The sequence below is a fragment of the Gorilla gorilla genome, chromosome 1 (genome assembly GCF_029281585.2).
Source record: "Gorilla gorilla gorilla isolate KB3781 chromosome 1, NHGRI_mGorGor1-v2.1_pri, whole genome shotgun sequence".
NCBI lineage: Eukaryota > Metazoa > Chordata > Mammalia > Primates > Hominidae > Gorilla > Gorilla gorilla.
In genome coordinates this window covers 225,086,876-225,113,888 of record NC_073224.2, presented here as the reverse complement: position 1 = coordinate 225,113,888, position 27,013 = coordinate 225,086,876, and the positions used below count along the sequence as shown (strand labels likewise).

General features: G+C 50.4%; 1 protein-coding gene and 1 long non-coding RNA gene across 4 annotated transcripts in view; one reads left to right on the top strand and one right to left on the bottom strand.

Moving 5' to 3' along the window:
• KAZN (kazrin, periplakin interacting protein) overlaps nt 1–27,013 on the top strand; it is a 1,230,220-nt gene that overhangs the window by 1,187,586 nt on the left and 15,621 nt on the right. For all 3 annotated transcript variants that reach the window (XM_055385098.2, XM_055385104.2, XM_055385123.2), the window contains 3 exons: nt 18,655–18,860; nt 19,290–19,408; nt 26,020–26,251. In XM_055385098.2, the coding sequence (XP_055241073.1) occupies nt 18,655–18,860; nt 19,290–19,408; nt 26,020–26,251 (557 nt within the window). The remainder of the gene's footprint in view (nt 1–18,654; nt 18,861–19,289; nt 19,409–26,019; nt 26,252–27,013) is intronic.
• On the bottom strand, nt 17,624–21,847 carry LOC134757876 (uncharacterized). The gene is made up of 3 exons (XR_010132409.1): nt 21,748–21,847; nt 21,074–21,232; nt 17,624–18,476 (listed from the first exon to the last, which is right to left on the bottom strand). It is a non-coding gene; the product is annotated as an uncharacterized lncRNA (long non-coding RNA).

Genomic DNA, 27,013 nt, shown 5'->3' with positions numbered 1-27,013 from the left:
GGACAGGCCAGAGATGTCAGAGTCACATCCAAATTGGATCCGTGCTATACTAGGCCAGCTTCCTTCCTTATTAGGAGGCTGATGTCTGTGGAGGCCGTGTAGAGCCTGTGGCCAGGGCATGTGGACCAGGAGGGAAAGAAGCAGCCTCTGACAGCTGTCACTGTGGGCACCAGAGCTGTGGTGGCAAGGAGGAGACTTGAGACAAGCCAGGAGGAACTTGAGGGCCTGTCCCCAAATGGAGGGTTAGAGGTAACAGGCCCGGGTCACTGATGGCAGCTTGAGTGTGTGAGCCAATTCCAAATTCCTTGCATCTTTTCACATGTGTGCAAGAAACAAACTCATCTTAGTGACAGCCTGAGCCCAGCAGAATTGGTCAGCCTCCTACAGGGAGGGGCTTGAGGAAAGGCCTCGGCTTCGGAGCTAGATCCTGAGGCTCAATCCCAGCATCGGCACATACCAGCTGTGCAACACCGAGTCCCTTTGAGCCTCAGTTTCTCCTTCTTTGAAATAGAGATAAAACATATTGGCTGTTGCAAAGATAAAATAGCAAATGGAGAGACGCATCCAAGACATCCCAGCTGCTTCTTTCAGGGCTGCAGAGGCCCACGTGACAGAAAATCTCTGCTTCAGAGCAGGAACCCAGGCCCTGAGTCTGGGCTGTGCCCTCTGCACACAATTGATTGGCTTTTCTGAGCTCCACTTTTCTCACCTGTAAAATGGGCCCCTGGAAATCTTGAGTCCCCCTCTCTGGGGAGGATGCAGTGAGCTCATGCTTGCTAGTTGTAAAGCACCAGGCAAACATTAGCCGTCACGACTGCACGGCCTCGCGGAGCAAGCTGGGATTACGCTCACCACCTGCTGCTTTAGATCAGCACCCACTGCAAACACATATTAGGGTGACAATGACAAGGACCCACCTTGTGGGCTCTCTCAGTTGCCAGCACTGGGCTGGACATTTACTCGCCTCATTTCAACTATGCCGCAAACTCAGAGGCCTGTGGGGACCCTGCAGATAGGCGGGTCAGTGACGTGGCCACGTGGGGCCAGCATGTGCTGTAGCAAAAGGAAGCAGCTCTGCTCACTCCAGCGAGGCTGCTCGGAGCAATGCCAGCCCGGTGTTTCCAGAGCTCCGGATCTTCTAGAGAAGCCAAAAATCTCACATAATACACCCCAATTCTTTCATATTGACAACTAATTTTTTTTTTAATTTAGTGTCCATTGGGGGAAAATGTCCAAGGCCCTAATTTGTCTCAGGGCCAACAGCTCTGTCACCTCCAGTCTAGATTCTCTCTCTGTGGACACCTCGTGCTCTGACAGTCCCTGGTCTTCCCCTGCGTGTGGAGTCCCCGGGCCTGCCTGGCTGTAGGCGCCCATCTCAATTCACCACTATCCTCCTTCACTGGAGGGCCCTCCTGTCCTCCACTCCCTGACGGCCAGGCAGCAGGGCTCCACGCTCGTTTCTCAACCCAGAGAAGTGTTCCCAAGACTTAGAGTGTTTGGGGAGTGGCAGCGGAGAAGGGAAAAGCGGTCTTCGCTCAGCACTGCCCTCGGAGGCCTTGAGTCACTGCAGGAATCCTGAGCTCTTCCCCTCCTCCCCAAGGGCTACACAGGACCAGGTCAGCTGCTTGCAGCCACGTGACTCAGTTGTTTTTTATAGTCACTACCGGAGTCTCTGGGACTCAGAGATGGGGGTTGGGGGTTTCACCTTCAGGTGAAGATGTTGATGGGCCTGACAATAGGGTGACTCCGTATTATCCAAGAAATCCCAGGAGGCTGCGCAGTTATCAGCATGAAAAGCAGCTGCAGGCCTCCCAGGGATGCGGACAGGGGCTCAGAATGAGGAATGGGGACAAAGACTGGCTTCATGGGAGCAGGAGCGGTAGCAGGGGGTGTGAGGAAAGCTAATATGACTTGCTGACATTTACTAAGTGCCTACTGTGCCAGGCATGTGGTAGGCACTTTATGTACACTCATTCAGTCATTCAACAAACACTGACTGAATGCTTCCTATATGCCAGGTTTAGGGCTTAGGGCTGAGGATGCAGATGTGGATGATGAGATAAATTATCCTAACATCATCCTCACCAAAGTCACGTAAGAAATTTGGTGAGGAAACTGAGGCTCGGAGAAGTAACATACATAGCCCAAAGAGACAAAATAAGTGATGTGCTGGATGCGGTGGTTCATGCCTGTAATCCCAGCACTTTAGGAGGCCAAGATGGGCAGATCACTTGAGGCCGGGAGTTCGAGACCAGCCTGGCCAATTCCATCTCTACTAAAAATACAAAAATTAGCTGGGCATGGTGGTGCGTGCCTGTAATCACAGCTACTCGGGGGGCTGAGGAAGGAGAATCGCTTGAACCTAGGAGGCGGATGTTGCAGTGAGCCGAGATCGTGCCACTGTACTCCAGCCTGGGCAACAAGCGAGACTCCATCTTGAAAAAAATAAAAAATAAAAAATAAAGTGATGGAACGAGGCCAAGAATTGGGGTCCAACAGACTGCACGACACTGCTTTTCAGGCAGATATGATTGAAGCTGATTAAACTGTGAGCTGTTAGGATAAGGCTTTGTTCTCTAATTTCCAGAATTCAAGGGCTGGAGGGAGGCAGACAAGGCAGGGAGCAGGGATCACGATTAAAGGTCACCTACAAAGGGAGAGAAGATTAATTCACAAAATGGGAAGAAACCTCCTAGGCTCCTTTGCCCCATGCTGTGGCTCTGGCTGAACATATTAACAGATTCTAGAAGGGCATCGGTCGGCAGCGCGCATGCTGTTCCTCTCAGCTGCCGCTACGGACCGCCAGTTAGAACGTTTCATGAGGCATGATTGGAAAAGCCAAAACTGGTGCCAGTGTTCCCCTTGCCATTCTCCTATAGGTGTCTAAGCTGCAAGAATTCCCCCCACCAAGGACCTCATCAAAGCTGTCTTCGTTTTGAAGGAAATTAAATCAATTCTGCTCGTAAATGTGTTTGCTGTTCCTAAACTGGCCTTTGTGCAATGCATAGTGAAAGCCGCTCACCACTGGCTTAGGAAATTCCCGGGAGGCAGTTGCAAAGCTTTTTGAGGGAGGTCAGAGGTGGGACAGTTTGCATGAATCATGCAAGATAGTCACATAGAAGACAGCACCTCCAATCACCTCATCCTGGGCTAGAGGCTTGGCATCTGGCCCAGTGGTGAGTTCCTGTCCCGGTGTGCAAATGGGCAAGGATTCACCAGGCAGGGTCTCCCAGCCGTCACAATGCCCAGTGTCCGTAGGCACCTGCGGAAGAGGCTCAGCTGAGCCAGAAAGAACCTAGGTTGTCTGGAGGCCTAAGGAGGAACTGCTTGCCAGGGAGGGGGCTCATTCAAGCCAAAGAGGCAAAATTGGTGAAAATCTAGCTAGGGAGTGAATTAATCCAGTTAATTAATTATTAAAGTAATAACTAGTCATTAAATTGTGGACACAAGATGAAGGACCTTTTGTCACAATTCAATCCTGTTGGCTTATTTTTTTTTTTAGTGAAACCCAACATAATTTCAGATATTTTACTAAACAATGTGAAAGTGGGGTTGGAGCACAGCTGATTTCCTGAAACCCACAGCCATCCATCGCCCCCAGCTTTGCCTCCAAGAGCTGTACAGATGCACACGTGCCCGGCCTCTGCATGGGTGCGTGGAGAAGGATGGTCTTCTTGCCCTGGCCCCCTGTGTCAAGATCCCCCCCTTACTTCTCATGGGATCCACCTTTCAGGGCTGCCCACTGGCAGAGAAGCCTGCTGGGAAAACTTGTCAGAAAAGAGGAGTCAGTGTGGGACTTGCCCAAGGAGGCCAGCAGCTGGGGAAAGATGGGCTTCGGCTGCACTTGCAATGGAGACTATAAGAAGGACTTCCCAAATGTGGGTGCTGCTGCAGCAGTGGAACAGGTTAGCAAGGAAGAAAGAGGAAAGCTTTTGATGTATAGATATATATGTAAAAGCATAAAGTCATTGTCATTGGATAACTATGTGTTTGTCTTCCCTGGACCTCTTAGCAGCTTCCTCCTAAGTGCATAAACTTAGAGAATACTTGTCAAGTATCTGCCTGGGAATTGAGTGCAGAGCAGTGGGGACCCTGGCCAACCCCAGGATCTCAATTCCCTGACCCTTTGGAAAATTTTCAGAGTGTGGCAGGAGGGACTGAGGGAGGAGGGTGTCCTCCGAGGTTGGGAGAAGGGTGGCTGGTCATGGGAAAAAGCACAGGTCTAGGCCTTTGCAAGATGGTGGCACCAAAATGAGGGGGCGCCCATGTGATTTTTTAAAAGCATAAAGCAGTTATTGTTGGTAAAAGCAGCAGTCTGCTGGACTTTTCTATTTACTTTATGATGTCGTAAATAGGGACACGTTGGGGTGGGAAGTACCACCAGTGTTTTAGCCCAGGACCTCCCAAGGGTGAGCCTGGCCCTGGGGTCAGGGGTGGTGCAGGTTGGCGGCAGGGCCCCTGCCACCTCGCTGCCCACCGAGGGTCCTGCCATCAGCCCCCAGTAGCCACAGTGGTGAGTGACTGATAGGCTCTCCTCCTGATGCTCTTCACACCCACGCTGTCCCTGGTCCTGTGGGCTACCACAGAAGCCTTTCACCCATTTCATAAGTATTTCATGGGGCTTGTGACTGAGCGATCAGCAAAGCATCTACATCCAACAGGGCAGCCATGATCGGGCCAGAAAAAGTTGTTTCTTCACATTATCATGAAGTGTTTAAAAAATGAGAATTCAGCTTTTGGAGCTACATGTGCTGATGGAGGCTCCCCTGCCACTTCCCAAGGGCAGGGAGTTTTGACAGTAGTTGGCTGCCTGAACAGAGCTGGGCTCGGCTGAGAACAGAGGCCCCGGGGTAGAAGGGAGTAGGACCCTCCCTGTGCCTTAGGGCAAGCTGGGGACGCTGGGAGCAGCTACACTCGGTGCTCCCCAGCAGCTTGTGGATGGAGGCCAGGGATGCTGCTACACGTCCTACGATGCACGGGACAGCCCCATAACAAGGAAATCTGGCCCCAAATGCCAAGAGTGCCAAAGTTCAGAGGCCTTGCCGTAGGCAGAGGGACAAGAGAATGGTAGCATCTACTGCATAAGAGGGGCCACAGGTGACCCTGCTGTGGCTGGAAGAGGTGTGGACGAGGTGGGGTTGGCAGAAGATGAGACCACAGAGGAAGGCCTGCTCCCTCCCTCTCTCCGTTCCTCCCTTCCTGCCTGCCTTCTTTTACTCAATACTTAGAGGGCTCATTCGATTGCAGGCAGTGCTGGGCCAGGGCTGGCTCACACCGGCCCAAGGATGGATCTCTTCCCAACTCCACGTCCAGTGACAGCCTGCCAGTCACTGAAATTGGCCACAATAGGAGTATTTACACCACGGAAATTGGCAAGCAAATGCTAAAACCAGCGTACCTCTTGAAAATATAACAGCCGGTTGTTAAACGTGGTTGGGCCCTTGCTAGGGACTAGAGATGTCTAGGGAGCAAAACCAGGCCCAGCACCTGCTCATGTGCAGTTTATGGTCTGGTGGGAGACACAGACTTTCATTGAATAATTACACAACTGTTCGTTTCAGCTGTGAGAGATGTCATGCAGGAAAGGTTCCAGGAATTAATGACAGCATGTGTGTGTGTGTGTGTGTGTGTGTGTGTGTGTGTGTGTGTGTGTGTGTGTGTGTGTTGGGGAGTTGTAGGGTACCCACACTAGGTGACCAGGAAAGGAGTCCCTGAAATAATCAGTATTGAAACAGAGCCCTGAGCCTGTGTAAGGTTCACCAGGCAGAGGAAAGTGACAGGCCGCTGTTCAGGCCAAGGGAACGGCAGGTGCAGGGATTGGAGAGGGGGAATTAGGGGCATCGGGGAAATGCAGGAAGCCCAGGGTGCCAAGGGCAGGGGTGAGAAGCTAAGGATGAGGCTGGCAAGGTCGGCCTGTGAGTCACAGCAAGGACCTTGGACTTTACCAGGGAGCCATTGAAGGATGATGAGCAGAAGAGGTCCCTGGGAAGATACCATTTTTTAAAAAAATTTCCTCTGGGCTTGAAGAGGATGGAATGAAAGAGAAAAAGGGAGGTAGGGTGTTGAGATACAGCTGGAGTGCTCCGGATAGGAGATGGTGGAGCCAGCTGAGACAGGGGACAGGTGATGGAGACTCAGGAGTGATGGAATTCAGCAGGGGACGTTGCAACCTTAGCCTGCCCTCACCAAGCTCACTGCCTCAACTCTGCCTCAGTGGCAGCCGAGGTCCAAGTGCTCAGCCCCCCTATCTGAGGTCTGAGACCCTATGGGGCAGCAACAAGCCCAGCCAGGTGCAGGGACACATTCAGCCACCTCACGTGACCTCCAGAGAAGCCTGGTTCCCTGCGCCACCTCCAACTCAGACACACAAGACACATTTACAACTAAAGCTTTTCTATCAGGCTCCAGGGAGCTCTGCATCCAGGCACACATTTGACCCCAGGGATACAGATGCCAGGGAGGTGCCAATGTGCTTGACGCTGCAGACATCAAAAGAGGCTCAGAAGCCCAGGGCATGGGTCACTCAGCCACAAGCTGGGTATAGACTCAAAATTTTAAATAGTAAAAGAAAAAAAATTAATTAAAATACTAGAGCGCTCTTTCCCATAGCTGCTGCCAAGGGTGTCTGCCAATGGCACTCTGAGGTCAGGGACATAGGGGACCAGGATGAAGAATGCCACCTCCCTGGGGTTGGGAGATCAGGAGTGAGGGCTGCCCTCTCACTCTCCATGCAGGGTGGGCATAGGAGAATTTACGAGGCCTTTACCTCTAAGCCTCTGTGGTTTGTTTTTGTTTGTTTTGTTTTGTTTTGTTTGAGACGGAGTCTCGCTCTGTCGCTCAGGCTAGAGTGCAGTGGCATGATCTCGACTCACTGCAACTTCTACCTCCCAGGTTCAAGCGATTCTCATGCCTCAGCCTCTCAAGTAGCTGGGATTACAGGTGCGTGCCACCATACCTGGCTAATTTTTGTATTTTTAGGAGAGACGGGGTTTCATGTTGGCTAGGCTTGTCTCGAACTCCTGACTTCAAGTGATCTACCTCTGCATTTTTAACCACCTCCCTGGTCGCTGACGTCCCTGGTCTAAAGACCTCTCTAGGAGCAGTCTCCCTCCTGTAAGTGCCAGCCCTACTGCAAGACTGTGGGATGGACCACATGACCTTGAGGGCACCATTTAGCCCTAGAATTCTGAATCCCACTGGGTGAGAGGCCCAGGTGACCCCATTCATGATGCCATTTGAGCAGCAAGTACCAGGGTGCTCCAAACTCTTTGGAGGTAGGCACCTTTCCTTGCTCTGGATGGCTCCTAGACAGGCGTGTGGACTCAAGCCTGTGCAGCCCCTTTTAGTTGCAAATGTCAACCTCAGGCTAGGTGGAGGGGGGACTGTTTCAGGGCAAAAATGGTGGAAAGTAGTACATAGCAAAACCTTCTCAAAGCTTCTACCAGACACTGGTGAATGGTGCACTGGTGAATGGTGCACTGGTGAATGGTACACTGGTGAGTGGTGCACTGGTGAATGGTGCACTGGTGAATGGTACACTGGTGAGTGGTGCACTGGTGAATGGTGCACTGGTGAATGGTACACTGGTGAATGGTGCACTGGTGAATGGTGCACTGGTGAATGGTGCACTGGTGAATGGTGCACTAGTGAATGGTACACTGGTGAGTGGTACACTGGTGAATGGTGCACTGGTGAATGGTGCACTGGTGAATGGTACACTGGTGAGTGGTACACTGGTGAATGGTGCACTGGTGAATGGTACACTGGTGAATGGTGCACTGGTGAATGGTGCACTGGTGAATGGTGCACTGGTGAATGGTACACTGGTGAATGGTGCACTGGGCCTGTCCGGCCATCACCTCTGGCTCCAGGCTGCCTGTGTCACTCCAGCCCAGGGCTCACCCCCGCCAAAGTCTACCATCCTTCCATCCCGCCTTTCCATGCCACCTGTCCCCGGTAGCTTAGTAAGCATTAGGCGTGAGTGTCTCTGGTCATAGAATGAATATGCAGGCACTGTACGGTTTGGTAGAGCAGTCCAAAGGATGGACAGACACGCAGAGCCCCAAGTTCAGTGGCAACACCCACGTGAACATCGGCCTGTCTTTCCCGATCACAGGCCTTTGGATCCCATCAAGTCTGTCTCGGTGCTTAGGCCTGTCTCTCTGTCTCTCTCTGTGTCTGTCTCTCACTCTGAGTCATGGCTGGCTTCAAGTTCCCCAGCCTGGCAGGCAGGGCCAGGAGCCATTTCCCAGCCTTTGAGAGTATCTTCCCACACCCCACACACCATCCTGCCTCTTGCCAGTTTGAGCAATCCTTGCCAATGTTATGTAACCAAGCACAGGCATCCAAGAGCAGGCGAGAGGGCTGCTCACATAGGTTCTTCTACACTGGGAGGTGGGGAATTCGGGGTTGAAGCAGAGCTCCCACACTAGCCTGCTGGAAACATCGGGGGACCCCTCTGAGCCTTCACTTCCCATCTGAAATGTGCCCTTTGCCTCTTTATTCCTGGGGGAAGGCAAGAGAAACTGAGGCTTCCCGAAAGAATATCCAAGTGAATAATGATATCATCTTCCTTGGATGTCAAAACAAGTAGAACAGGGAAGGGCTGAGCTGGGGGGAAAGGCAAAGGAAATGGTATTTCCCATAACCTGGACTTTTCCCATCACTGATGACATTGGACATCTCCATATACCAGGCCCTGGTAATACGAATATGGAAAGACTTGGCTGATGACCTCGGCAATCACTTTGTGGCAGGGCAGATGGACAGGCCATGCACAGCAGTGCCAGCAGGAAGCAGTGTGCTGGGTGAACAGTGCACACAGCCAGAGGGACAGCCACTCAGGGCAGCTTGGGGGAAGCCATATTCGGAAGGGCCTCCCTCTACAAAACCAATAAATCTGGAATGAAACATACTTTTAATGCATTCCTGATCTCACAGAAAATAAGGGAAATCCCCAAGACGTCTGCAGACAAAAACCGAAAGCTGTAAGCTAACACCAGAACAGGAGCAGTGAGTGATCACCAAAGGCAAAAGCTGAGGTTGTCCTAGAGGCAAATGCTGCTATCAGGACTGTTATCAGGGGGTTAAATTTTGGGATATAGCAAAGTGGAAGAACAGAGCCAGAGATGCTGTCATTCAACCAGAGTCTCTCAAAGGGGCATGAAGTGGCCCCTGGACCCAGGTCTCATCCCCACTCCTCTTCTCTTCCCCACCCCAGTAGAAGTTCATGTAAATCCTCTCTGGAGAAAGGCATCTGCTATTTAGACCCAAAGATTCCCGTAAATTAAGATCTAATATGTGTTCAGCATGAGTGAAAGTCAGCAAAAACAAATAGCAAATTTAGACCCTCTAAGGTCTTTTCAGGTATAGCAATTATCAGTACCAAATACAAAATACTAAATACTATGCATAAAATACTTAGGGAAATGTAGATGAAATCACAGACATGCGCAAACAACAGGAAACTGTCTGACAAGACCAGGAAAACTTCAAAGAGAAAACAGATAAAAAGTTTTAGAAATGAAAAAAATATAGCTGATAACATTAAAAATAAATAAAAGGGCGGGTTAAACAGCAGACTAAATAGGTGAAGAGATAATTTTAAAAATGGAAAAAAAGACCTAAGGAAATTACCAAGAATGCAACGCACAGAGATGAGATGAAAACTAAAGGAGAAATTGCTGTATCGAATACAGTAGCCACTAGCCCACATGTTCTTAGATTTATATTTGAATTAATTAAAATTAAATACAACTAAAACTCAGGTCTTTAGTTGTACCAGCCACATTTTAGCTCTGCCATTATTTTTTTTTTTTTGAGATGGAGTTTCACTCTGTCACCCAGGCTAGAGTGCAGTGGCACAATCTCGGCTCACTGCAACCTCCACCTCCCAGGTACAAGCGATTCTCCTGCCTCAGCCTCCTGAGTAGCTGGGATTACAGGCACCTGCCACCACGCCCAGCTAATTTTTGTATTTTTGGTAGAGATGGGGTTTCGCCATGTTGCCCAGGCTGGTCTCGAACTCCTAGGCTCAAGCAAGCCTCCCGCCTTAGCCTCCCAAAGTGCTGGGATTACAGGCGTGAGCCACCATGCACCACCCACTAGCCACATTTATTAGCTCATAACCACTTGTGGTTAATGGCTATCCTATTGGTCAGTGAAGGTTATGGCAGATTTTCATCAACACAGAAAGTTCTGTTGGACAGCACTAGGTCACAAGATAGGAAAAAATAGAATTAGAAAGTCCAACTTATATATAACTGGAATCCCAGAAGGAGAGAACCGAGAGAATGGAAAAGAGGTAATATTGTAAGAGATAATGGTTCAGAATATTCAAAAAAAGGAGTCCAGAGATACAGGAAGCACAATTATATCATTCAGAATAAATTTTAAATATCCACATCTAGCCACATTGTAATGAAACTTCAGAACACCAAGGACAAAAAGAAAAAATTTTTTGAGACAGAGTTTTGCTCTGTTGCCCAGGCTGGAGTGCAGTGGTGTGATCTCAGCTCACTGCAACCTCTGCCTCCTGGGTTCAAGCGATTCTCCTGCCTCAGCCTCCCAAGTAGCTGGGATTACAGGCGCCCCCCACCACGCCCGGCTAATTTTTGTATTTTTAATAGAGACGGGGTTTCACCATGTTGGCCAGGGTGGTCTCGAACTCCTGAAATCAGGTAACCCACGCGCCTCGGCCTCCCAAAGTGCTGGGATTACAGGCATGAGCCACCATGCCTGGCTGACAAAGAGAAAATTTTAAAAGTAGCTAATGAAAGAACAATTAGGGTTGCAGTGGACTTCTCTTTAGCAGAAATGAAATGAAGACCCACGATCATGAAACAACGTCTTCAAAGCGCTAAAACAAAAGGCAAACTCTCAACCTAAAACCGTGTTCCCAGCGAAACCCTTTGAAGCACAAGGGTAAAACAGACTTTCTTCAGATAGGCAAAAGTTGTAACAGCTAACTACCAAAACACTTTTAATCGAAAAATCTTTTAAACCATGTTCTTCAGGAATAAGAAAAGTTATTCCAGAAGGAAGGTCTGAGGTACAAGAAGACATGATGAACAAAGAAATTGGTAAACATGTAAGTCAATTATTTTAAGCAAACGTTATCAGTATAAAATAATCATCGTGACAATGTCTAAATTATGGGGTTTTAAAAGAGGATAGAATTAAAATCCTGGATGTGGTAGCATGGAAGTCAGGAGGAGTGAGCAGAAGTAATATATTTTAAATAATTCTTACTATTTAGGACGGCATTAGGATATTGAACAACCCTAGGTTTTATTAAGGTAAATAGGTATAGTGACTTTTCAAGGGTAATCATTAAGGCAGTGGTTCTAGAACTTGAGAATACCTCAGAATTATCTGGTGGGTTTTGAAGCAGACCACTGGGCTCCACCCCCAGAGTTTCTGTTCCAGGAGATCTGGGGTACAGTTCTAGAATTTTCATTTCTACCAAATTCCCAGATGCTGCTGATGCTACTAGTCCAGGGACAACACTTTGAGAACTACAACTACTATACTAAAATCAGAAGCAGAGAAAGCTTAACTTCCAAATCAACAGAGGGAGGCGGGGAAATGGAATGAGAAAACAAACCAAAGAAAAAATAATCTTCCATCCAGACCAGCTCTGTCCAATAGAAACTAATGCAAACCACATGTGTAACTTTATACCTTCTATTAGCCACATTTGAAGTAAAAAGGGACAGGTGACATGACTTTTAATAATATATTTTATTTAACTGGTACACCCAAAATATGATCAATATGTTATCAATTTTAAAATGATTATGAAATAGTTTACATTCTTTTTTTTCTACTGTCTTCAAACTCCAGTATGTGTTTTATGCTTAAAGCACTTTTTTCTTTTTTTTTTTTTTTGACAGGGTCTTATTCTTTCGCCCAGGCAGTAGTGCAGTGGCGTGATCTCAGCTCACTGCAACCCCCGCCTCCTGGGTTGAAGCAATTCTCCTGCCTCAGCCTCCCAAGTATCTGGGACTACAGGCATGCACCACCATGCCCAGCTAATTTTTTTTGTATTTTTAGTAGAGACGGGGTTTCACCATGTCGGCCAGGGTGGTCTTGACCTTGGGTGATCCACCCACCTCGGTGTCCCAAAGTGCTGGGATTATAGGCATCAGCCACCACACCCAGCCCTTACGGCACTTCTCAATGTGAGCTAGCCACATTACATGTTCTGTAGGCACATGTGGCTTGTAGCTGCTGTACTGGACAGAGCAGTCTGGACAGTAAGTGACATGGGCCCGCAGGGGACAGAGGCCTCCACTCCGTCACTGAGTATCCACTCTATGTCAGACACAAGGCTGAACACTTTGCACACATCATTTCATTTCATCCTCACACCGTCCTGTGAGATTAAGCGTTCTTATCATCCCCATTTTACAGAGGGGAAAACCGAGGTTGAGAAAATGTAAAACGCTTCCGTGAGATCTTTTGGTTGATAAGCCACGGAACTGGGATTCAAACCCAGGGCTCCCGTATTCCAGTGCCAACCTCTGAACCTCTAGGCCAGGCGTTTCTCTATGTGGTCTTTTGCACTGGGCCAAAAAACTTTGTGGGCTTTAAGCTTTAGGCTTTGTGGCCTGTCTCAACGTCTCAACTCTGCCATTGTAGCATGAAAGCAGCTTTAGACAATAAATAAACAAATGGGCATGGCTGTGATCTAATAAAAACTTTATTTAGAAAAATAGGAGGGAGGGCTGGATTCGGCCTGGGAGGCTGTAGTCTGCTGACCTCTATGCTGGGCCAACACAATTGCCTCTGTAAGGCCTCATTTACGGGAGACCTCAATGGTCACACTCAGTAGTACTAACATTCTGTGGCGGGGGTGTGTGCATGCATGCATATGTGTTGGGGTGGGTGGAAGGATGCAGAGCCTCTCATTCCAAAGTCCACAGTCTTTCTAGTTTCTGGAAGGATCCCGAGTGGCTGCCTTTTAGTGGTAGCTTCTCAGACTCCACCAGGGACTCAGCCAGCACCCCTGACTAGGCAGCCCCTCCGCTGAGCAGCCTGGCCATCAACATGAGTTATTCCCTCTCTCAAGACTGAGAAGGAGGGAAATAAAAGCCAGGATTGATGGAATCCGGACATAAAATCTGGCCCCATAATGCCTGCATTTTGGAAACTGCCTTTAATTAATGGTTTATGACCCCAAGGCCCCCCTAGACTCCTCCCAAGCCCTTCTGTCACATCGTCTCCTTGGCGCTCAGTCCTCAGGGGTGGGGGAGAAGGAGGCGGTGGTGAATAGGGGCGGTGAATAGCTGTCTTGCAGAAACCAAAATGTGTGGTTTGCGCACATGAACCCAGCTTGGCCTCTGGCATTCCTAGGGCCTGGACTCCATAAATAATGCGAGCTGTAAAGCCAGCTCCGCTCACAGCCCTGAGGCCTGCTCACTACAGAAAATAAATAACCCACACACACTCACAAAGACACACAGGCACACGCACACACACGCTCACATTGCACACCAGACGTTTGCCTTTTCTGTTTGTCCACGTATCTGTTATCCCCTCTCTGACCTCGACTCCCTCTCTCCCTCTCCTCCTTTCAATTTACCTTCGCATCTTTATTGCATCTGGACACCCTTTCTCTCCCCAAACCCTCTTCTTTGAACCTTCCCCTCTTCTGGGGGACTCAGGAGTAGCAGCCAACTTCTGCTCCCATCTCCCTTCTCTCCTTCCCATGCTCCTTTAGCTCCCTTTCTTGGGGAGACGTAGCCAAGGGCTGCAGACACCCCCCACCCACCCACCTGGGCACAGAACGGACCGATCCACCCTCACCTCACTGACAGCCCCACCCCTCCCACCTTGACCAGGCAAGAGTCCAGCAGGGACAGTGAATTTCTGCCCTGCCAGGCTGGACAACCAGGAGGACTTGTTCCCTCTGAAGGCACCAAAGCTGTAGCCAGGAATGTAGTGGGAAGGAAGCGGCTGCAGCTAAACTCTAGGTGTGGCCAAACAGTGCCCAAGCCCCAGGAGAGGGGCCCCTTATTGCCAACAATAGCCAGCCTTGACTAAGTGCCTACTGTCAGCCTGAAAAAAGAGACATCAGAAAAAAATATCTCCTATATGATGAATGTATTTGGGAGTAAGCATAAATGGATTAGTCTCTGGAAGCATAGCCGTGGCAAGCCATAGGTGCGTCTGGAGAGGGGACAGCAAAGGGAAGCTTTTATTGGCAAAAAAAAAAAAAAAAAAGAAAGAAGTTCACATAAGCTGCTTGGAAACAGACTTCATTGGCTGCAGAGGCTCAAAGCTAGAGTTGGCGTCAGTTCATTGGTGGAGACGACGTTACTGGGCAGTGTTCTTTGGAGAACACCTTATCTGAATTGCTGCAGTCCTGAAGAAGGAATTTCTTGGGGGCTATTTTAGAAAGTCCTTGAGACGGTCCTTATCTCAGACATGCAAGCATGAGTTCCCCTCCTTCGTGATTTCCCGGCTCTAATTCTTCTGGTTCTGACAAAAGTGATTTCATCCTGGTATCTGCAACTTTCACACCCCCATAGCTTCGCATTCAGAGTTTATAACATTCATTTCAAGCTACGAGGCAGATATTCTCATTATTCCCATTTTATATATGGAGAAACGGAGGCTTCAAGGAATCTGCCTGGTGCTGAGGTCTGTTCAACTCCAAAGCCTGGTCCAAATGGATGACAGGGGCCGTGTCTTGGAACTTTGGGTAACCAGATTTGGCCACATATCACCTCTCCTCTTCCCAGAAGCACATAACAGAGGTGAGACTCAGCTAGCAGAATAAAACAGAGTGAAGCCAGCCAGGCTGGAGGCCTCCCGGGGGCTCTCAGCTCTTTCCCATCCAGGAAGGATGCCGTGTTTCAGTGCCCGTTCCAATCCCTATAGAACTTGGAGTCCTGTGCCTGATCCAAAAGACTTCCCTGCAAGCCATGCCGGTCCGTGGGAGCTGGGCACCAGCACTGGCTGCCGGCCTGCACCCCGGCCTGACAGCCCTGTCACCTGGCTGGAAGGTGGGGCCCTGGCGGGGCTGCAGAGGCAGCTGCTGCCGTTTCCACATTCCTGGCACCATGGCAACAGGAGGCCACTCAGACGGGTGACCTGCACAGAGGTCTCTGCAACCTCTGCCATTTCCTTGGGAAAAACAAAGGGCTTAGGCCCACTGAGAAGGGAAACGTGATAATATTGGCAGTGACCTCTCAACCCGTACTTGTCCCAGCACGGACAGCCCCGTCACACTCACCACCGCTGAGTCCTCACGGCAGCCCACAGAGGAGGCAGGCAGCAGAGAATGGTACCGGGTTAGCTTTACAGAGGAGGAAACTGAGGCAGAAGGTGTTTGGGAGACAGGTTTTGGTGGGATGATGGATGAGTGTGTGGTCACGAGGTGGATACAGTCCTTTTCAAAGAGTCCCTCAAGGAGTTTAAAATGGAGAGAGGGAAGGCCTTGTGGGGAGGGGGTTTGTAACTTGAAAAAGTGAGATTTCTAGGCTTTTTTCTACATATCAAACATAATATAGTCAATGCAGAAAACTTGGGAGGCAGAAAAGTATGCAGAGTCACAAATACTCTCACACTCACATGGGCACATTCACACACACACTCGCACAATTACCTATCACTTCTTTTCCAGAGACAGACTTTTCATGTTGATCTATCTAGTACTTTACATATTTTTATATACTAGATTTTCTCCACCTAGTATATTGTATACACACACGTGTATATAATAATTATACACTTTACATCTACATATAATTTTTAAACCACAGTCAGGGTTACACTGTGCCTGCCGTGTTTTGTTGTTTTTTGTTTTTTGTTTTTGCAATGGAGTCTTGCTCTGTTGCCCAGACTGGAGTGCAGTGGCACGATCTCGACTTACTGCAACCTCTGCCTCCCAGGTTCAAGCGATTCTCCTGCCTCAGCCTCCGGAGTAGCTGGGACTACAGGCGTGTGCTACCACGCCCACGCCGGGATAATTTTTTGTAATTTTAGTAGAGATGGGATTTCACCGTGTTAGCCAGGACGGTCTCGATCTCCTGACCTCGTGATCTACCTGCCTCCCAAAGTGCTGGGATTACAGGCGTGAGCCACCGCGCCTGGCCGTGTTTTCCTTTTTCATTTGGCAATAGGTGGTGGATGTTTTCCCGTGACAGGACTTTTTATTCATTGCACATATTCCAACATATGAATGGAGCGTCATTCTTTCAAACAAACTCTCATCAATAACCATTCATATTGCTTCCTAGTATTTAATTTTTCCAAAGTTTTTATTACAAAACTATACATGTTTACTAGGGAACTTTGAAAATACAGAGACATACAACAAAAAGAAAAAAACCATATTCTCCCCAGCACACAAAGGCAGTAACTATGAACATTTGTGTAGACTTATTAGCTACTGTTTTAATGTTGTGTCCTGTCTCTATGGATGGATAAGCATTTTTTTTTACATCCTTGTAATGATTTATAACATTGAATTTCAGCAGGGTCATTTCTAATCAGAGATTTGTTTTTTGTTTTTTGTTTTTATTTTTACTTTTTTATTTTTTGGAGACGGAGTTTCACTCTTTTTGGCCAGGCTGGAGTGCAACGGCGCAATCTCGGCTCACCTCAACCTCCGCCTCCTGGGTTCAAGCGATTCTCCTGCCTCAGCCTCCCGAGTAGCTGGGATTACAGGCATACGCCACCACCCAGGCTAATTTTGTATTTTTAGTAGAGACGGGGTTTCTCCATGTTGGTCAGGCTGGTCTTGAACTCCCGGCCTCAGGTGATCCACCCACCTCGGCCTCCCAAAGTGCTGGGATTACAGGCATGAGCCACTGTGCCTAGCCAGTCAGAGTTATATTTAAATACTTGTTGTTTCTCATGGTATTGAGTTTGTCTGTTTGGGTGTGTGTGTGGGTTTTTTTGTTTGTTTGTTTGTGTGTGTTTTTTTTTGTTTGTTTTGTTTTGTTTTGTTCTGTTTTGAGATGGGGTCTCAGTCTGTCACCCAGGCTGGAGTACAGTGGTATGATCTTGGCTCACTATAACCTCCGCCTCCCTGGCTGAAAAGATCCTCCTACCTCAGCCTCCTGAGCAGCTGGGACCCCAGGCACACGCCACCACGTCCAGCTAATTTTTTTGTATTTTTGGTAGAGATGGGGTTTCACCATGTTGCCCAGGCTGATCTCAAACTCCCGAAGCTCAAGCATTCTGCCCACCTTGTCCTCCCAAAGTGCTGAGATTACAGGCGTGAGCTACCACGCCCGGCCTGTTTAGGTTTTTATCGAACCCTGTTTTAGAGAGATTCTTTTCCCCTCTCAATTGAGTCTCTGTAACCTGAACTTTTCATATTTACCAGGCATTGATGCAACCAACCATATGTAGAAGAGTGGGGTTAGAAAATGTTGGTGGATGAACTTTTTTTTTTTTTGGTCTGTGAGGGCCATTCCAGAAACAGCTTTCAGTGTATTAAGGAATGGAGCTGGGTTCCATTTATCCTACGAAAATAAATCACCCAGTTGCCCAAAGACGACTGCCGCTGTGTTGTTTACAATAGTGAAAAATTGGAAACAACCGCCATGCCCATCAGTAGGAGGTGAAATAAATTACGGAGCCTCCTTCTGATGAATCCCGCGCAGTCAAAAGGTACCGCAGGTCTCTGTGGAGATGGAACAGTCTCCTCCACAGCGAAAGTGAACAGGCATATCACAAATGCACACACTTCAAATGCACGCACCCCGTAAGCAAGCGGGTCTGCGTGTGTTTGTAAGTGTGGCTTTTCTGTATCCCAAAGAGTATTTAACAGCTGCTATCTCTAGGTGGTGTCGATCCAGAAGAATGATGAGACAGGTCTCAGTCATTTTAGGAGGTGTATTTGTCAAAGTTAAGGACGCGCGCCCAGGAGACAGGTCTGTGCCTTTCTCCGAAGATGATTTTGAGGGCTCCAGATTTAAAGGGGAAAGGATATTGAGAAGCACACAGTTTCATGTAAGAGGGGGGTGGGGGAAAATAATCATTCGTGCCTTTGTCTGGCCCAGTGAATCTGCATTTTTACATAAGGTAACATAGACAGATGGGGAACATGCAGGAAATCGACATTTTTACATAAGATAAAGATAAATGAGGCAGGGGAACAATCAGATATGCATTTGTGCCAGGTGAGCAGAGGGGAGAATACTGTGTAAAGATAAGCTATCCATTTACATTGCCATGGTGAATTTTAACAGAAATGCTTTAGGGTAAATATCTCCAAGCTCACCAGGAATTTCCTTGTGGGCAAAATATGAGGGAGGTGTGTAGCAGTTCATCTTATTTAGGAATCAAAACGGGGAGGCAGGTTTGTGTGACCCAGTTCCCGGCTTGACTTTTCCCTTTGGCTTAATGAGTTTGGGGTCCCAAGATTTATTTTCCTTTCACAGTCACGTGGGGTGATCTTCATTTTCTGTTTTATTTTTTTCTGGGATAAGCTTTTCTTCTTTTCTTTTCATAGATTACTTTTGTAATGGGGGCAAGGGCAGAAAAACAAAAACACCAAAAGCCACTTTGATTTTGAAGAGAATACATGGAGGGGAGGATGTCCCCACCACCCTCTGCCTCCCGGGGGTACGGCCTGCCCAGCCCCTGCCCCCAGCAGCCTCATCCCCCAGCATGGCCTGCACTTGTGTGTTGCAGACTCGGACAGCCAGTGCAGCCCCACGCGGCAGAGCCTCAGCCTGTCGGAAGGCGAGGAGCAGATGGACCGGCTGCAGCAGGTGGAGCTGGTGAGGACCACCCCTATGTCCCACTGGAAGGCGGGCACCGTCCAGGCCTGGCTGGAGGTGGTGATGGCCATGCCTATGTACGTCAAGGCCTGCACGGAGAACGTGAAGAGCGGGAAGGTAGGCAACTCCGGGCCCCCTATGGGATGCCACCCATGCCCTCTGTGAGCTTTACGCACCCAGAAGCTGGCCTGCCCCCCACTCCTACCCTGGAGTCAGGAGAAGGTGCAATCTAGGAGCTAGCCAATGCAATCAGCCTCTGATGTACCTGCTCATTGTGCCTCCCTGGCAAGGCAGAGAGCCCTCAGCTGCCTCATCCTGACAATGGACTCAAGTTTCCTTTACCTGCCTAAGGGAAAGGGCTCCCTCTGCCTGAACAGGGATTCCGCCCCACATCAGAGTTGCAGAGGTTTCCATGTGCCCTGACCCCACTGTATGAAAGGTGGGCAGGAGATGGGGAAGGAGCCCCATGTCAACAGACCCCCTCTAGGGCAGGAACCCCGCCGGCAGCTGTCCCAGCCCCCATATGACACTCCCTCCCGGGGGCAGGTGCTGCTGAGCCTGAGTGACGAGGACCTGCAGCTGGGCCTTGGGGTGTGCAGCTCCCTGCACCGGCGCAAGCTGCGCCTGGCCATCGAGGACTACCGTGATGCCGAGGCAGGCCGCAGGTGAGCCCACCACGAGGGGCCCCGGGGGAGGAGAGAAAAAGTCATCCTGAGGCCTTTGGTCACACAGGTGGGGTGAGCGGGGCACTGTGGGCTGAACCAGGTGGTGGGGGACATCAGGGTGTGACTAAGATGGTCCAGGGATGCCCCTGATGAGGGGGCTTGGGCATACCCCAGCCCTGCTCTGGGCCAGCCCGCTCCGTAGAAAGACAGACACATGGGGAAGATGAGAGGCCCCAAAGGCCCTAGTACACCCCCAACCAATGCGGGAACCTCACAAGCCTCCCAGCACTCCTCTGCCTTCCGGGACCAGCCCAAGCGGCTCTGCACACTGGGCCGCCATGGTGTCTGCTCCTGGCTCTTACCATTCCAGGGTGAGGAAAAACGGTGCAAGGCAGAGCCGAGGCAGGCAGAGATCAAGTAGGCATGAGTGGGCTTGGTGAAACCTCTCCCATAGAGGAGCGGGCCGGGTGGAGGGGGCTTCTCTTAGCAAGCATACCTGGGATGGCTGCAGGGCCTTCTCATCAGGTGTACCCCCGCAGGCCACCCACCCCCACCGCTCATACCACTCCTGCTCTGCCTCCGGCCTGCCTGCCTCTCTCCCGGCTTTCTGTGAGCAAAATTTGTTGAGCAGGGGCAGCTACAGGGTAAAGGGAAGGAACCCCCACCCCCACCCCGCCCCACCCCGTTCTGAGAATGTGGAGAGGGGAAGAACTCGCTTTGTAAATCTGACACTTCTGTTTTGCATAATTATGTCCTTCACTGGTTTCTCCATCATTTTTGTGTAGTTAGTTAATCAAACCTGGTGGTGTGTGCTGTAATTTGCAGAAGCAGCTTAGGGGATTTTTTTAGAAGCAGGGTTTGGGGTGGAAAATCGGCTGGTTTGGAAGCAGGAAAACCAAATCCATATGTGTGCAGGAGAGGGGCCCTTGGCATGACTCTAGGGTGGCAGGAAGTACTGAGGTGAGACTGGATCAGAAACTTAGGGAGTGACTCAGAGCAAGAAGGTGCCAGGCCTCATTGGCACCATCAGGATGCTGGCTCGTCTGAGACAGGGCTGGGCTGAGGGATGGGGAGGGGGGCCATGAGGGCAACCCCTGCTGGGCTTTCCTTCCTGAGGGTCCCAAAAGCACCTTACACCCAGCACCCACCTCCTAACCAGTTCCATCCAGGAATCCCCTAAAGCCATCCCCGAATCCCCTCACCATCTTTGGTCACCCAAGTAGGAAATCCCTCCTGCCCCCTCACCCCACACCCAGCAGGGTCCATAAACACTGCCTGTGTTCATTGAACAGGGTGGGGATGACTGCTTCATCTTTCAAAAACTTCAGGAGTCTGGGCTACTGCCTGGGTTCCCCCTAAATGGGGATAAGCTTTTCTTCTTTTCTTTTCATAGATTACTTTTGTAATGGGGGCAAGGGCAGAAAAACAAAAACACTAAAAGCCACTTTGATTTTGAAGAGAAGAAATGCATGGGGGGAGGACGTCCCCACCGTCCTCTGCCTCCCAGGGGTGCGGCCTGCCCAGCCCCTGCCCCCGACAGCCTCGTCCCCCAGCATGGCCTGCACTTGTGTGTTGCACAACACAGCCCCTAAATGGGGCTGTCTTAGTCTGCTTGGGCTGCCATAACAAAATGACACCACCTGGGTTGCTTCGACAACAACTTACGTCTCACAGTTCTGGAGGCTGGAAGTCCAAGATCGGGATGCCAGCATGGTTGGGACCTGGGGAGGGCTCTCTTCCTGGCTTGCAGAAGGCAACCTTCTTGCTGTGTCCTCACATGGAGAAGAAGGAAGAGGGACGGGGAGTGATGTCTCTGGTCTCTTCCTGTAAGGACAATAATCCCATCATGAAGGGCACCCCTATGACCTCATCTAATCAGCTCCCAAAGGCCCCAGCCACAAATACCATCACATTGAAGGTTAGGATTTCAGCATGTGAATTGGGTGGGGGGCATGGCAGAGGGAAACATTTAATCCCTAACAGTGGCACCATGTTAACCTCCAGGAACCAGGAGTCTGTGGTCCCAGGGATCGTGGAGCCCCACCCTTAGACACCCCCAGGGCCTCCTGGAGGAGGCAGAGGACTTATTTTGAGTTTTCTAATCCCAGTGGGAATCTGGCCTGTCTCCAGTTTGCCACATGACCTTGCCCTCTCTGGGACTTTTCCCACCTGAGAAGTGAAGGGAGTTAAATTAGGACAGTGGTTTTTAAACTTTTGAGGATCATGACCACTTTAAGAATCTAATAAGAGCTTTTGACACTTTCTCTAGAAAAAATACACAAAACTTCGCAACTTTTCACTGCGTTGGGTTGGTGGGTGGGACTCTCTGGCCCACTCACTTTTTAGGGCTCCATGGACTCGGGGGTAAGAACCCTAAATGAGTTCATCTTTGAGAACATTTTCGGCCATGACATCTTGTGTGACCATGGGCATGATGGTGTCCTCTCTGGGACTGGTCACCTTATCTACAAAATACCAATGACAAAACCCACCAACCCCTTACCAGCCCATCATCACCTTATGGATATCATTTTATTTACCCTCACAATATCAATGCAGGATAGACATGCTTACTCCCATTTTAAAGATGGAAAAGGCCGGGTACGATGGCTCACACCTGTAATCCCAGCACTTTGGGAGGCCAAGGCAGGTGGATCACCTGACATCAGGAGTTCGAGACCAGCGTAACCAACATGGTGAAACCCTGTCTCTACTAAAAATAGAAAAATTAGTAGGCGTGGTGGTGTGTGCCTGTGATCCCAGCTACTCAGGAGGCTGAGGCAGGAGAATTGCTTGAACCCAGGAGGCGGAGCTTGCAGTGAGCCGAGACTGCACCATTACACTCCAGCCCAGGCGACAAGAATGAAATTCCGTCTGAAAAATAAAGTCAGAGAAAATTAGATGCAGAGAAATCATGAGCATAAAGTCACACTACAAAAAACCTGACTTCAAAGTCAGTTGCCTTTCCAGTGTCCCATGCTGCCTTTGTGTTAAAAACAAGAACAATGACAGCTTCTACTACTACTATTTATGGAACACTAGGTGTGTCCCAGACCCTGTGTTAGGGGTTTTGCATTCTCCTCTCTTTTAGTCCCTACAACTCCATGAGGCAAGCGCGATTCTCCCCATTTTACAGAGGAGAAAACGGAGACCCAGAGGTTCAAGGTCCCAGAGCTAAAAAGTAATAGAACCAGAACAGCCTCCCGTTTTCCATGCTGTGCCATGACCCAGACAATATCTAAATTTTGTGCCTGTCCTCAGATTTCAGAGTCTAATCCGGCTCCAGTTCAGGGACGGGGCAGTGACAGATTTTATAAAATGTCTGAATTCCTTTTAAAATCATGCTGTTTTATTCAACTTGGGCTCTTACAATAAATAGCTCAAACCAACAGTTGGGAACGTATCGCCAAGCTGAGGCCCCATGGGGACACCGTTAATGAAAAGAGAACATTTCTGAAGGGCAGGAGCACATTAATTGTGGGCATGCAGATGGAGATTGCTGATTATGGATGGGCCCCTCTCGAGTAGGTTAAGTGGGGTGCCCCCTCCCCAGCTCTCCACCCCAACTCTTGTTGCACCATTGATTTGCTGACCAAACTCTTGCTTCAGAGAGGAGAGGAGGCCATTCTAGTCTTCATCAGTGACAAATCTGGCCCAGTGGCATCTGATTCAGAGGGCTGTGGGCTCCAGCTCCTGCCCGAGAGAACGGTCCTGCAACAAGGCTGAGGCCGGCCCTTGAGGGACAGGGAGGGGGACTGCCCCAGGACCTTTTCATCCTAGAAGGGAGGTTGTCTTGGGCCAGAAGTTTCCAGTTCAGGAGCTCCAGCTGGGCAGCCTCCAGGTGGACTGGGGCAGATGACCCGCTCACCCAGCACTGCTCTGTCATCCACACATTTGACTATGAGACAAACACTGGTGAGTGTGAACTCAGAGCCTGAAGGGGCCCTGGACATTCACAGATAAGCCACACCCCATCCTGCCCCCACCCAGGAGCTGACCGTCCAGTGAGGCAGCTGGCCAGATGCATAACCATGAACCACAATGTGACTGGTGCACAGATGGGGACTTCCAGGGGCTTTGGACACAGAGAAGGGCTCCTGACCCAGCATGACATCTTGGAAGGCTTCCAGGAGACCAGAAGTCTCTGCAGAGTCCATAGGAGTTCACCGGGGGAAGAGGGCGGGGTAGAGGACAGGCCCGGAGACAAGGGGGGGCCCGGTGGACCCAGGTGGTTCTGGGAGGCTGACGGGCAGAAGGAAGGAGAGTGAAGCCAAGCTGTAAGCCCATCCTTCTCTTAGCCATTCTTCCAGGAAGCATTCAATCAGTGTCTACTGTGCATGTAGACTGTGCTGTTTGGCAGTGAACGCAGTTTCTGTCTTGACAGAGCTTATCTGCTAAGGTGGGGAAGAGAGAAAATAAATTAGTGGACAAACCAGCAATTGCTTAGATTCAGTATGTGATTACAGCTTTGAAAGAAAGCACTAGGGACAGTAAGCAGACTTGGGGGCAACTTTAGACAGCAAATTCAGAGAAAAGGGAGATTTGATGCCCAAGGAATGAGGAGGGGTGAGCCCTGGGCAGGGTTGCAAGGGGCTGGCCGGGGAGGGGAATGGGGGGTGAAGAGCTCAGTGCCTCCAGGAAACGGCCCCCAGGACCCCAAGCCCCATGTGCGTTGGGGGAGGGGAAGTCAGCCAGGGCCAGGGCAGGTGACCCTTGTGGACCATTCAAAGGACTTGCGATTTTACTCCTGCAAAGAGAAGCCACAGAGTGTTAAGCAGGGGAGTGCATGATCAGACTGACATTTTAAAAGGACCCCCTGGTGGTCCTGGGGGATGTGGAATAGAAGGGAAGCAAAGGCAGGAAACGGGGAGCAGCCGGGGAAAGTGGCAGAAACCCACACCAGAGATGCCTGCAGCTTAGAGCTGGGAAAGGAGAGAAGTGGACAGAGGATGCACTGACCAGAGTGACCGATAGACAAGGACGGGCTATCAGCTTGGGAGCTGGGTGACAGAGAAGGGCCCCTGGGTGACGGTGACAGTGACAGTGAAGGGGAACAACGGAGCCATTAAGTATGACACGTCTGTGACAGCCAGGCAGCGTTAAGAGGACAGCTAGAGGCTGAGAGAGGAAAGAGGGGCTCAGAAAAGAGCTCAGAGCTTAGATGCTCAGAAGAGAGTGGAGAATTTGGGAGCCCTCCCTCACGGGTGCCTTCCAGAGCCCTGGAGATGGGTAATACAGAGACAGGAGTGCCTGGAGAAAGAGGGGAGGGGGTTAGGAGGGAAGAGGAGCCCATTGTATGGCAGCATGTACCCCAGCAGGGTGGTCACGGGATGCTGAATGCATATCCAGGCATGAAGGCAGGAAGGACAGAGAGGACCCACCCAGGACCCTCAGCAGGTGGGTGGCATGACAAGCTGTCTCTGGCTGCTGCCCCAGGAGCAGGGTGGAGTGGCTTTGCAAGCCCACCACTTTCCCTTTCACATACTGATGGCTTCGTGGCCCCCTGCACCTCCCACTTAGACCAGCGCTCTCCCACCTGTCAGACCTGGGGCATTTTGCAAAGTCCCTTGCAGGTGGGATGCGGTGATCCTCGTTCCTTCTGCAAGGCTGCCACTGTGTGGCGAGCAGCGGAATGACAGCCAGGCACAGTCACACATTCACCGGCTTGAAAATTCAAGCACTTGTGCACCTGCTGTATACGTGGTACAGGGGTCATTTCTATGTGGGGCACAAGGAAATCTGAGACCTGGCAGTGCAGTGGTAAGAGAGAGGGTTTGTAATCAGTCAAACATGGACTTTAATTCTGACTCCAAGATGGGCCACTGTGTGGCTCTAGGCAAAGTTGGAGCATCCCATCTGTAGAGCGAGGACGGCAGCTTTGCCTTCTTCGCGCATGATTAGGACCTGCCTGGCACACCTGAGTGTCCACCCAACATCCCTGAAGCAGGAAAACAGATCGCAGAGCACTGGGGAGGGATGCGCTGATCAGGTGGGCCAAGCCCAGGCTTTGTGGGTCTCGGGGATGCTGTGGAGGCCCCCAGGGAAATGAGGGGGGCTTAGGTGGAGGGGCGGGGTCCCCAGAGGTGCTGCCTCCTGCCACACATGGCCCTTCTGCTCCCCGCCCCTGCGCCTTCTGACCCTCACTGCGTCTGAGTGTGGGATTCTCTCTTCCTGTTCCCTTCCGTTTGTTTCTCTGTTGATCCCTTTCTGTTCTTGAGTCTCGGTCTTTCTCTCTCTCTCTCTCTCTCTCTCTCTCTGCCTCTTCCTCTTTGTTCTTCTCTATATCCCTCTGCTCCTTTCTCTCAATGTCTCTCTCTCTCCTTCTCTGTCTCTTTCTCTCTTTGTTCTCTCTTTCTGTGTCCCTTTCTCTCTCTCTGTCTCCCTCCTCCATCCACCTCTTTCCCCATCTCTGCCCTTTCTGTCTCATTTTTTCCCTTTTTCCTCTTGATCTCTCGGCTCCATCCCTGTCCCTGTCTGTCTCTGTGGCTCTCTTGGTCCTCCCCCAACCCCATTGCTTTTCCTCTCTCTGCATCTCCACCCATTTCCGCCCGTCCGTCTGTTTCTGCCGCCTTTCCCCACCCATCCACTCTCTGGCTATGTCTCCTCCCCAGCCTGTCCAAAGCTGCCGAGCTGGACCATCACTGGGTGGCCAAGGCCTGGCTGAATGACATTGGCCTGTCCCAGTACTCCCAGGCCTTTCAGAACCACCTGGTTGATGGGCGGATGCTGAATTCCCTGATGAAGCGAGACCTGGAGAAGCACCTGAACGTGTCCAAGAAGTTCCACCAGGTCAGCATCCTGCTGGGGATCGAGCTGCTGTACCAAGTGAACTTCAGCAGGGAGGTGAGGACCAGGGCACAGGGTGGGGGTGCCTTCCACTGCCCACCCCTCCCCTCTTGGCATCTACTGTCTGTTCATCTGTCCACCCACCACCCATCTATCCATCTGTCCACCCATCCATCCATCATCCAGCCATCCATTTATTGATCATCCGTCCATCCATCTACCTACCTATCCAGCCATCATCCAGCCAGCCAGCCAGTCAGCCAGCCATCTTCTCTTCCTCCTTCTTTCCAACAACCACCGATTGGGCATGGGCCAGGCGCTGTGCTCAGTGCAGGGGAAATGGGAGCCCTCATCCTTGGAGAGCTAAGTGCTCACCAGAGAGAACCACAAGGAAGCTGGTGGTGCCAATATTGTGGGAGGTTGTCCCAGTGAGGGAAGCCCAGGGTTTTATGAATACCCAGAGAAGATATACCTACTATGTATACCCACAAAAATTAAAATAAAAACTTTTAAGTGTTTGCTATTTTAAAAAAAAGAAAAAAAGAAAACCCAGAGAAGTCTCCAGGGGGCTCAGGGATGGCTCCTCAGAGATAGCAACGACTAAACTGAGACCCGAAGGAGGAACCCCAGGGATCAGTAGAAGACATGAGGGGAAAAGCAACCCAGCAGAGGGAACAGCGTGGTGAAGGCCCAGAGGACTGATCCACGGCAGCAGAGTTGCCGAGAGTCCTGTTGAGTGGGCTGCTGGCTTTGAGGTGGGAGGTGGTGGGGGGTTGCTGCAGAGGTCACCAGGGGCCTGAGCTGCTGGGCGCTGTGGGG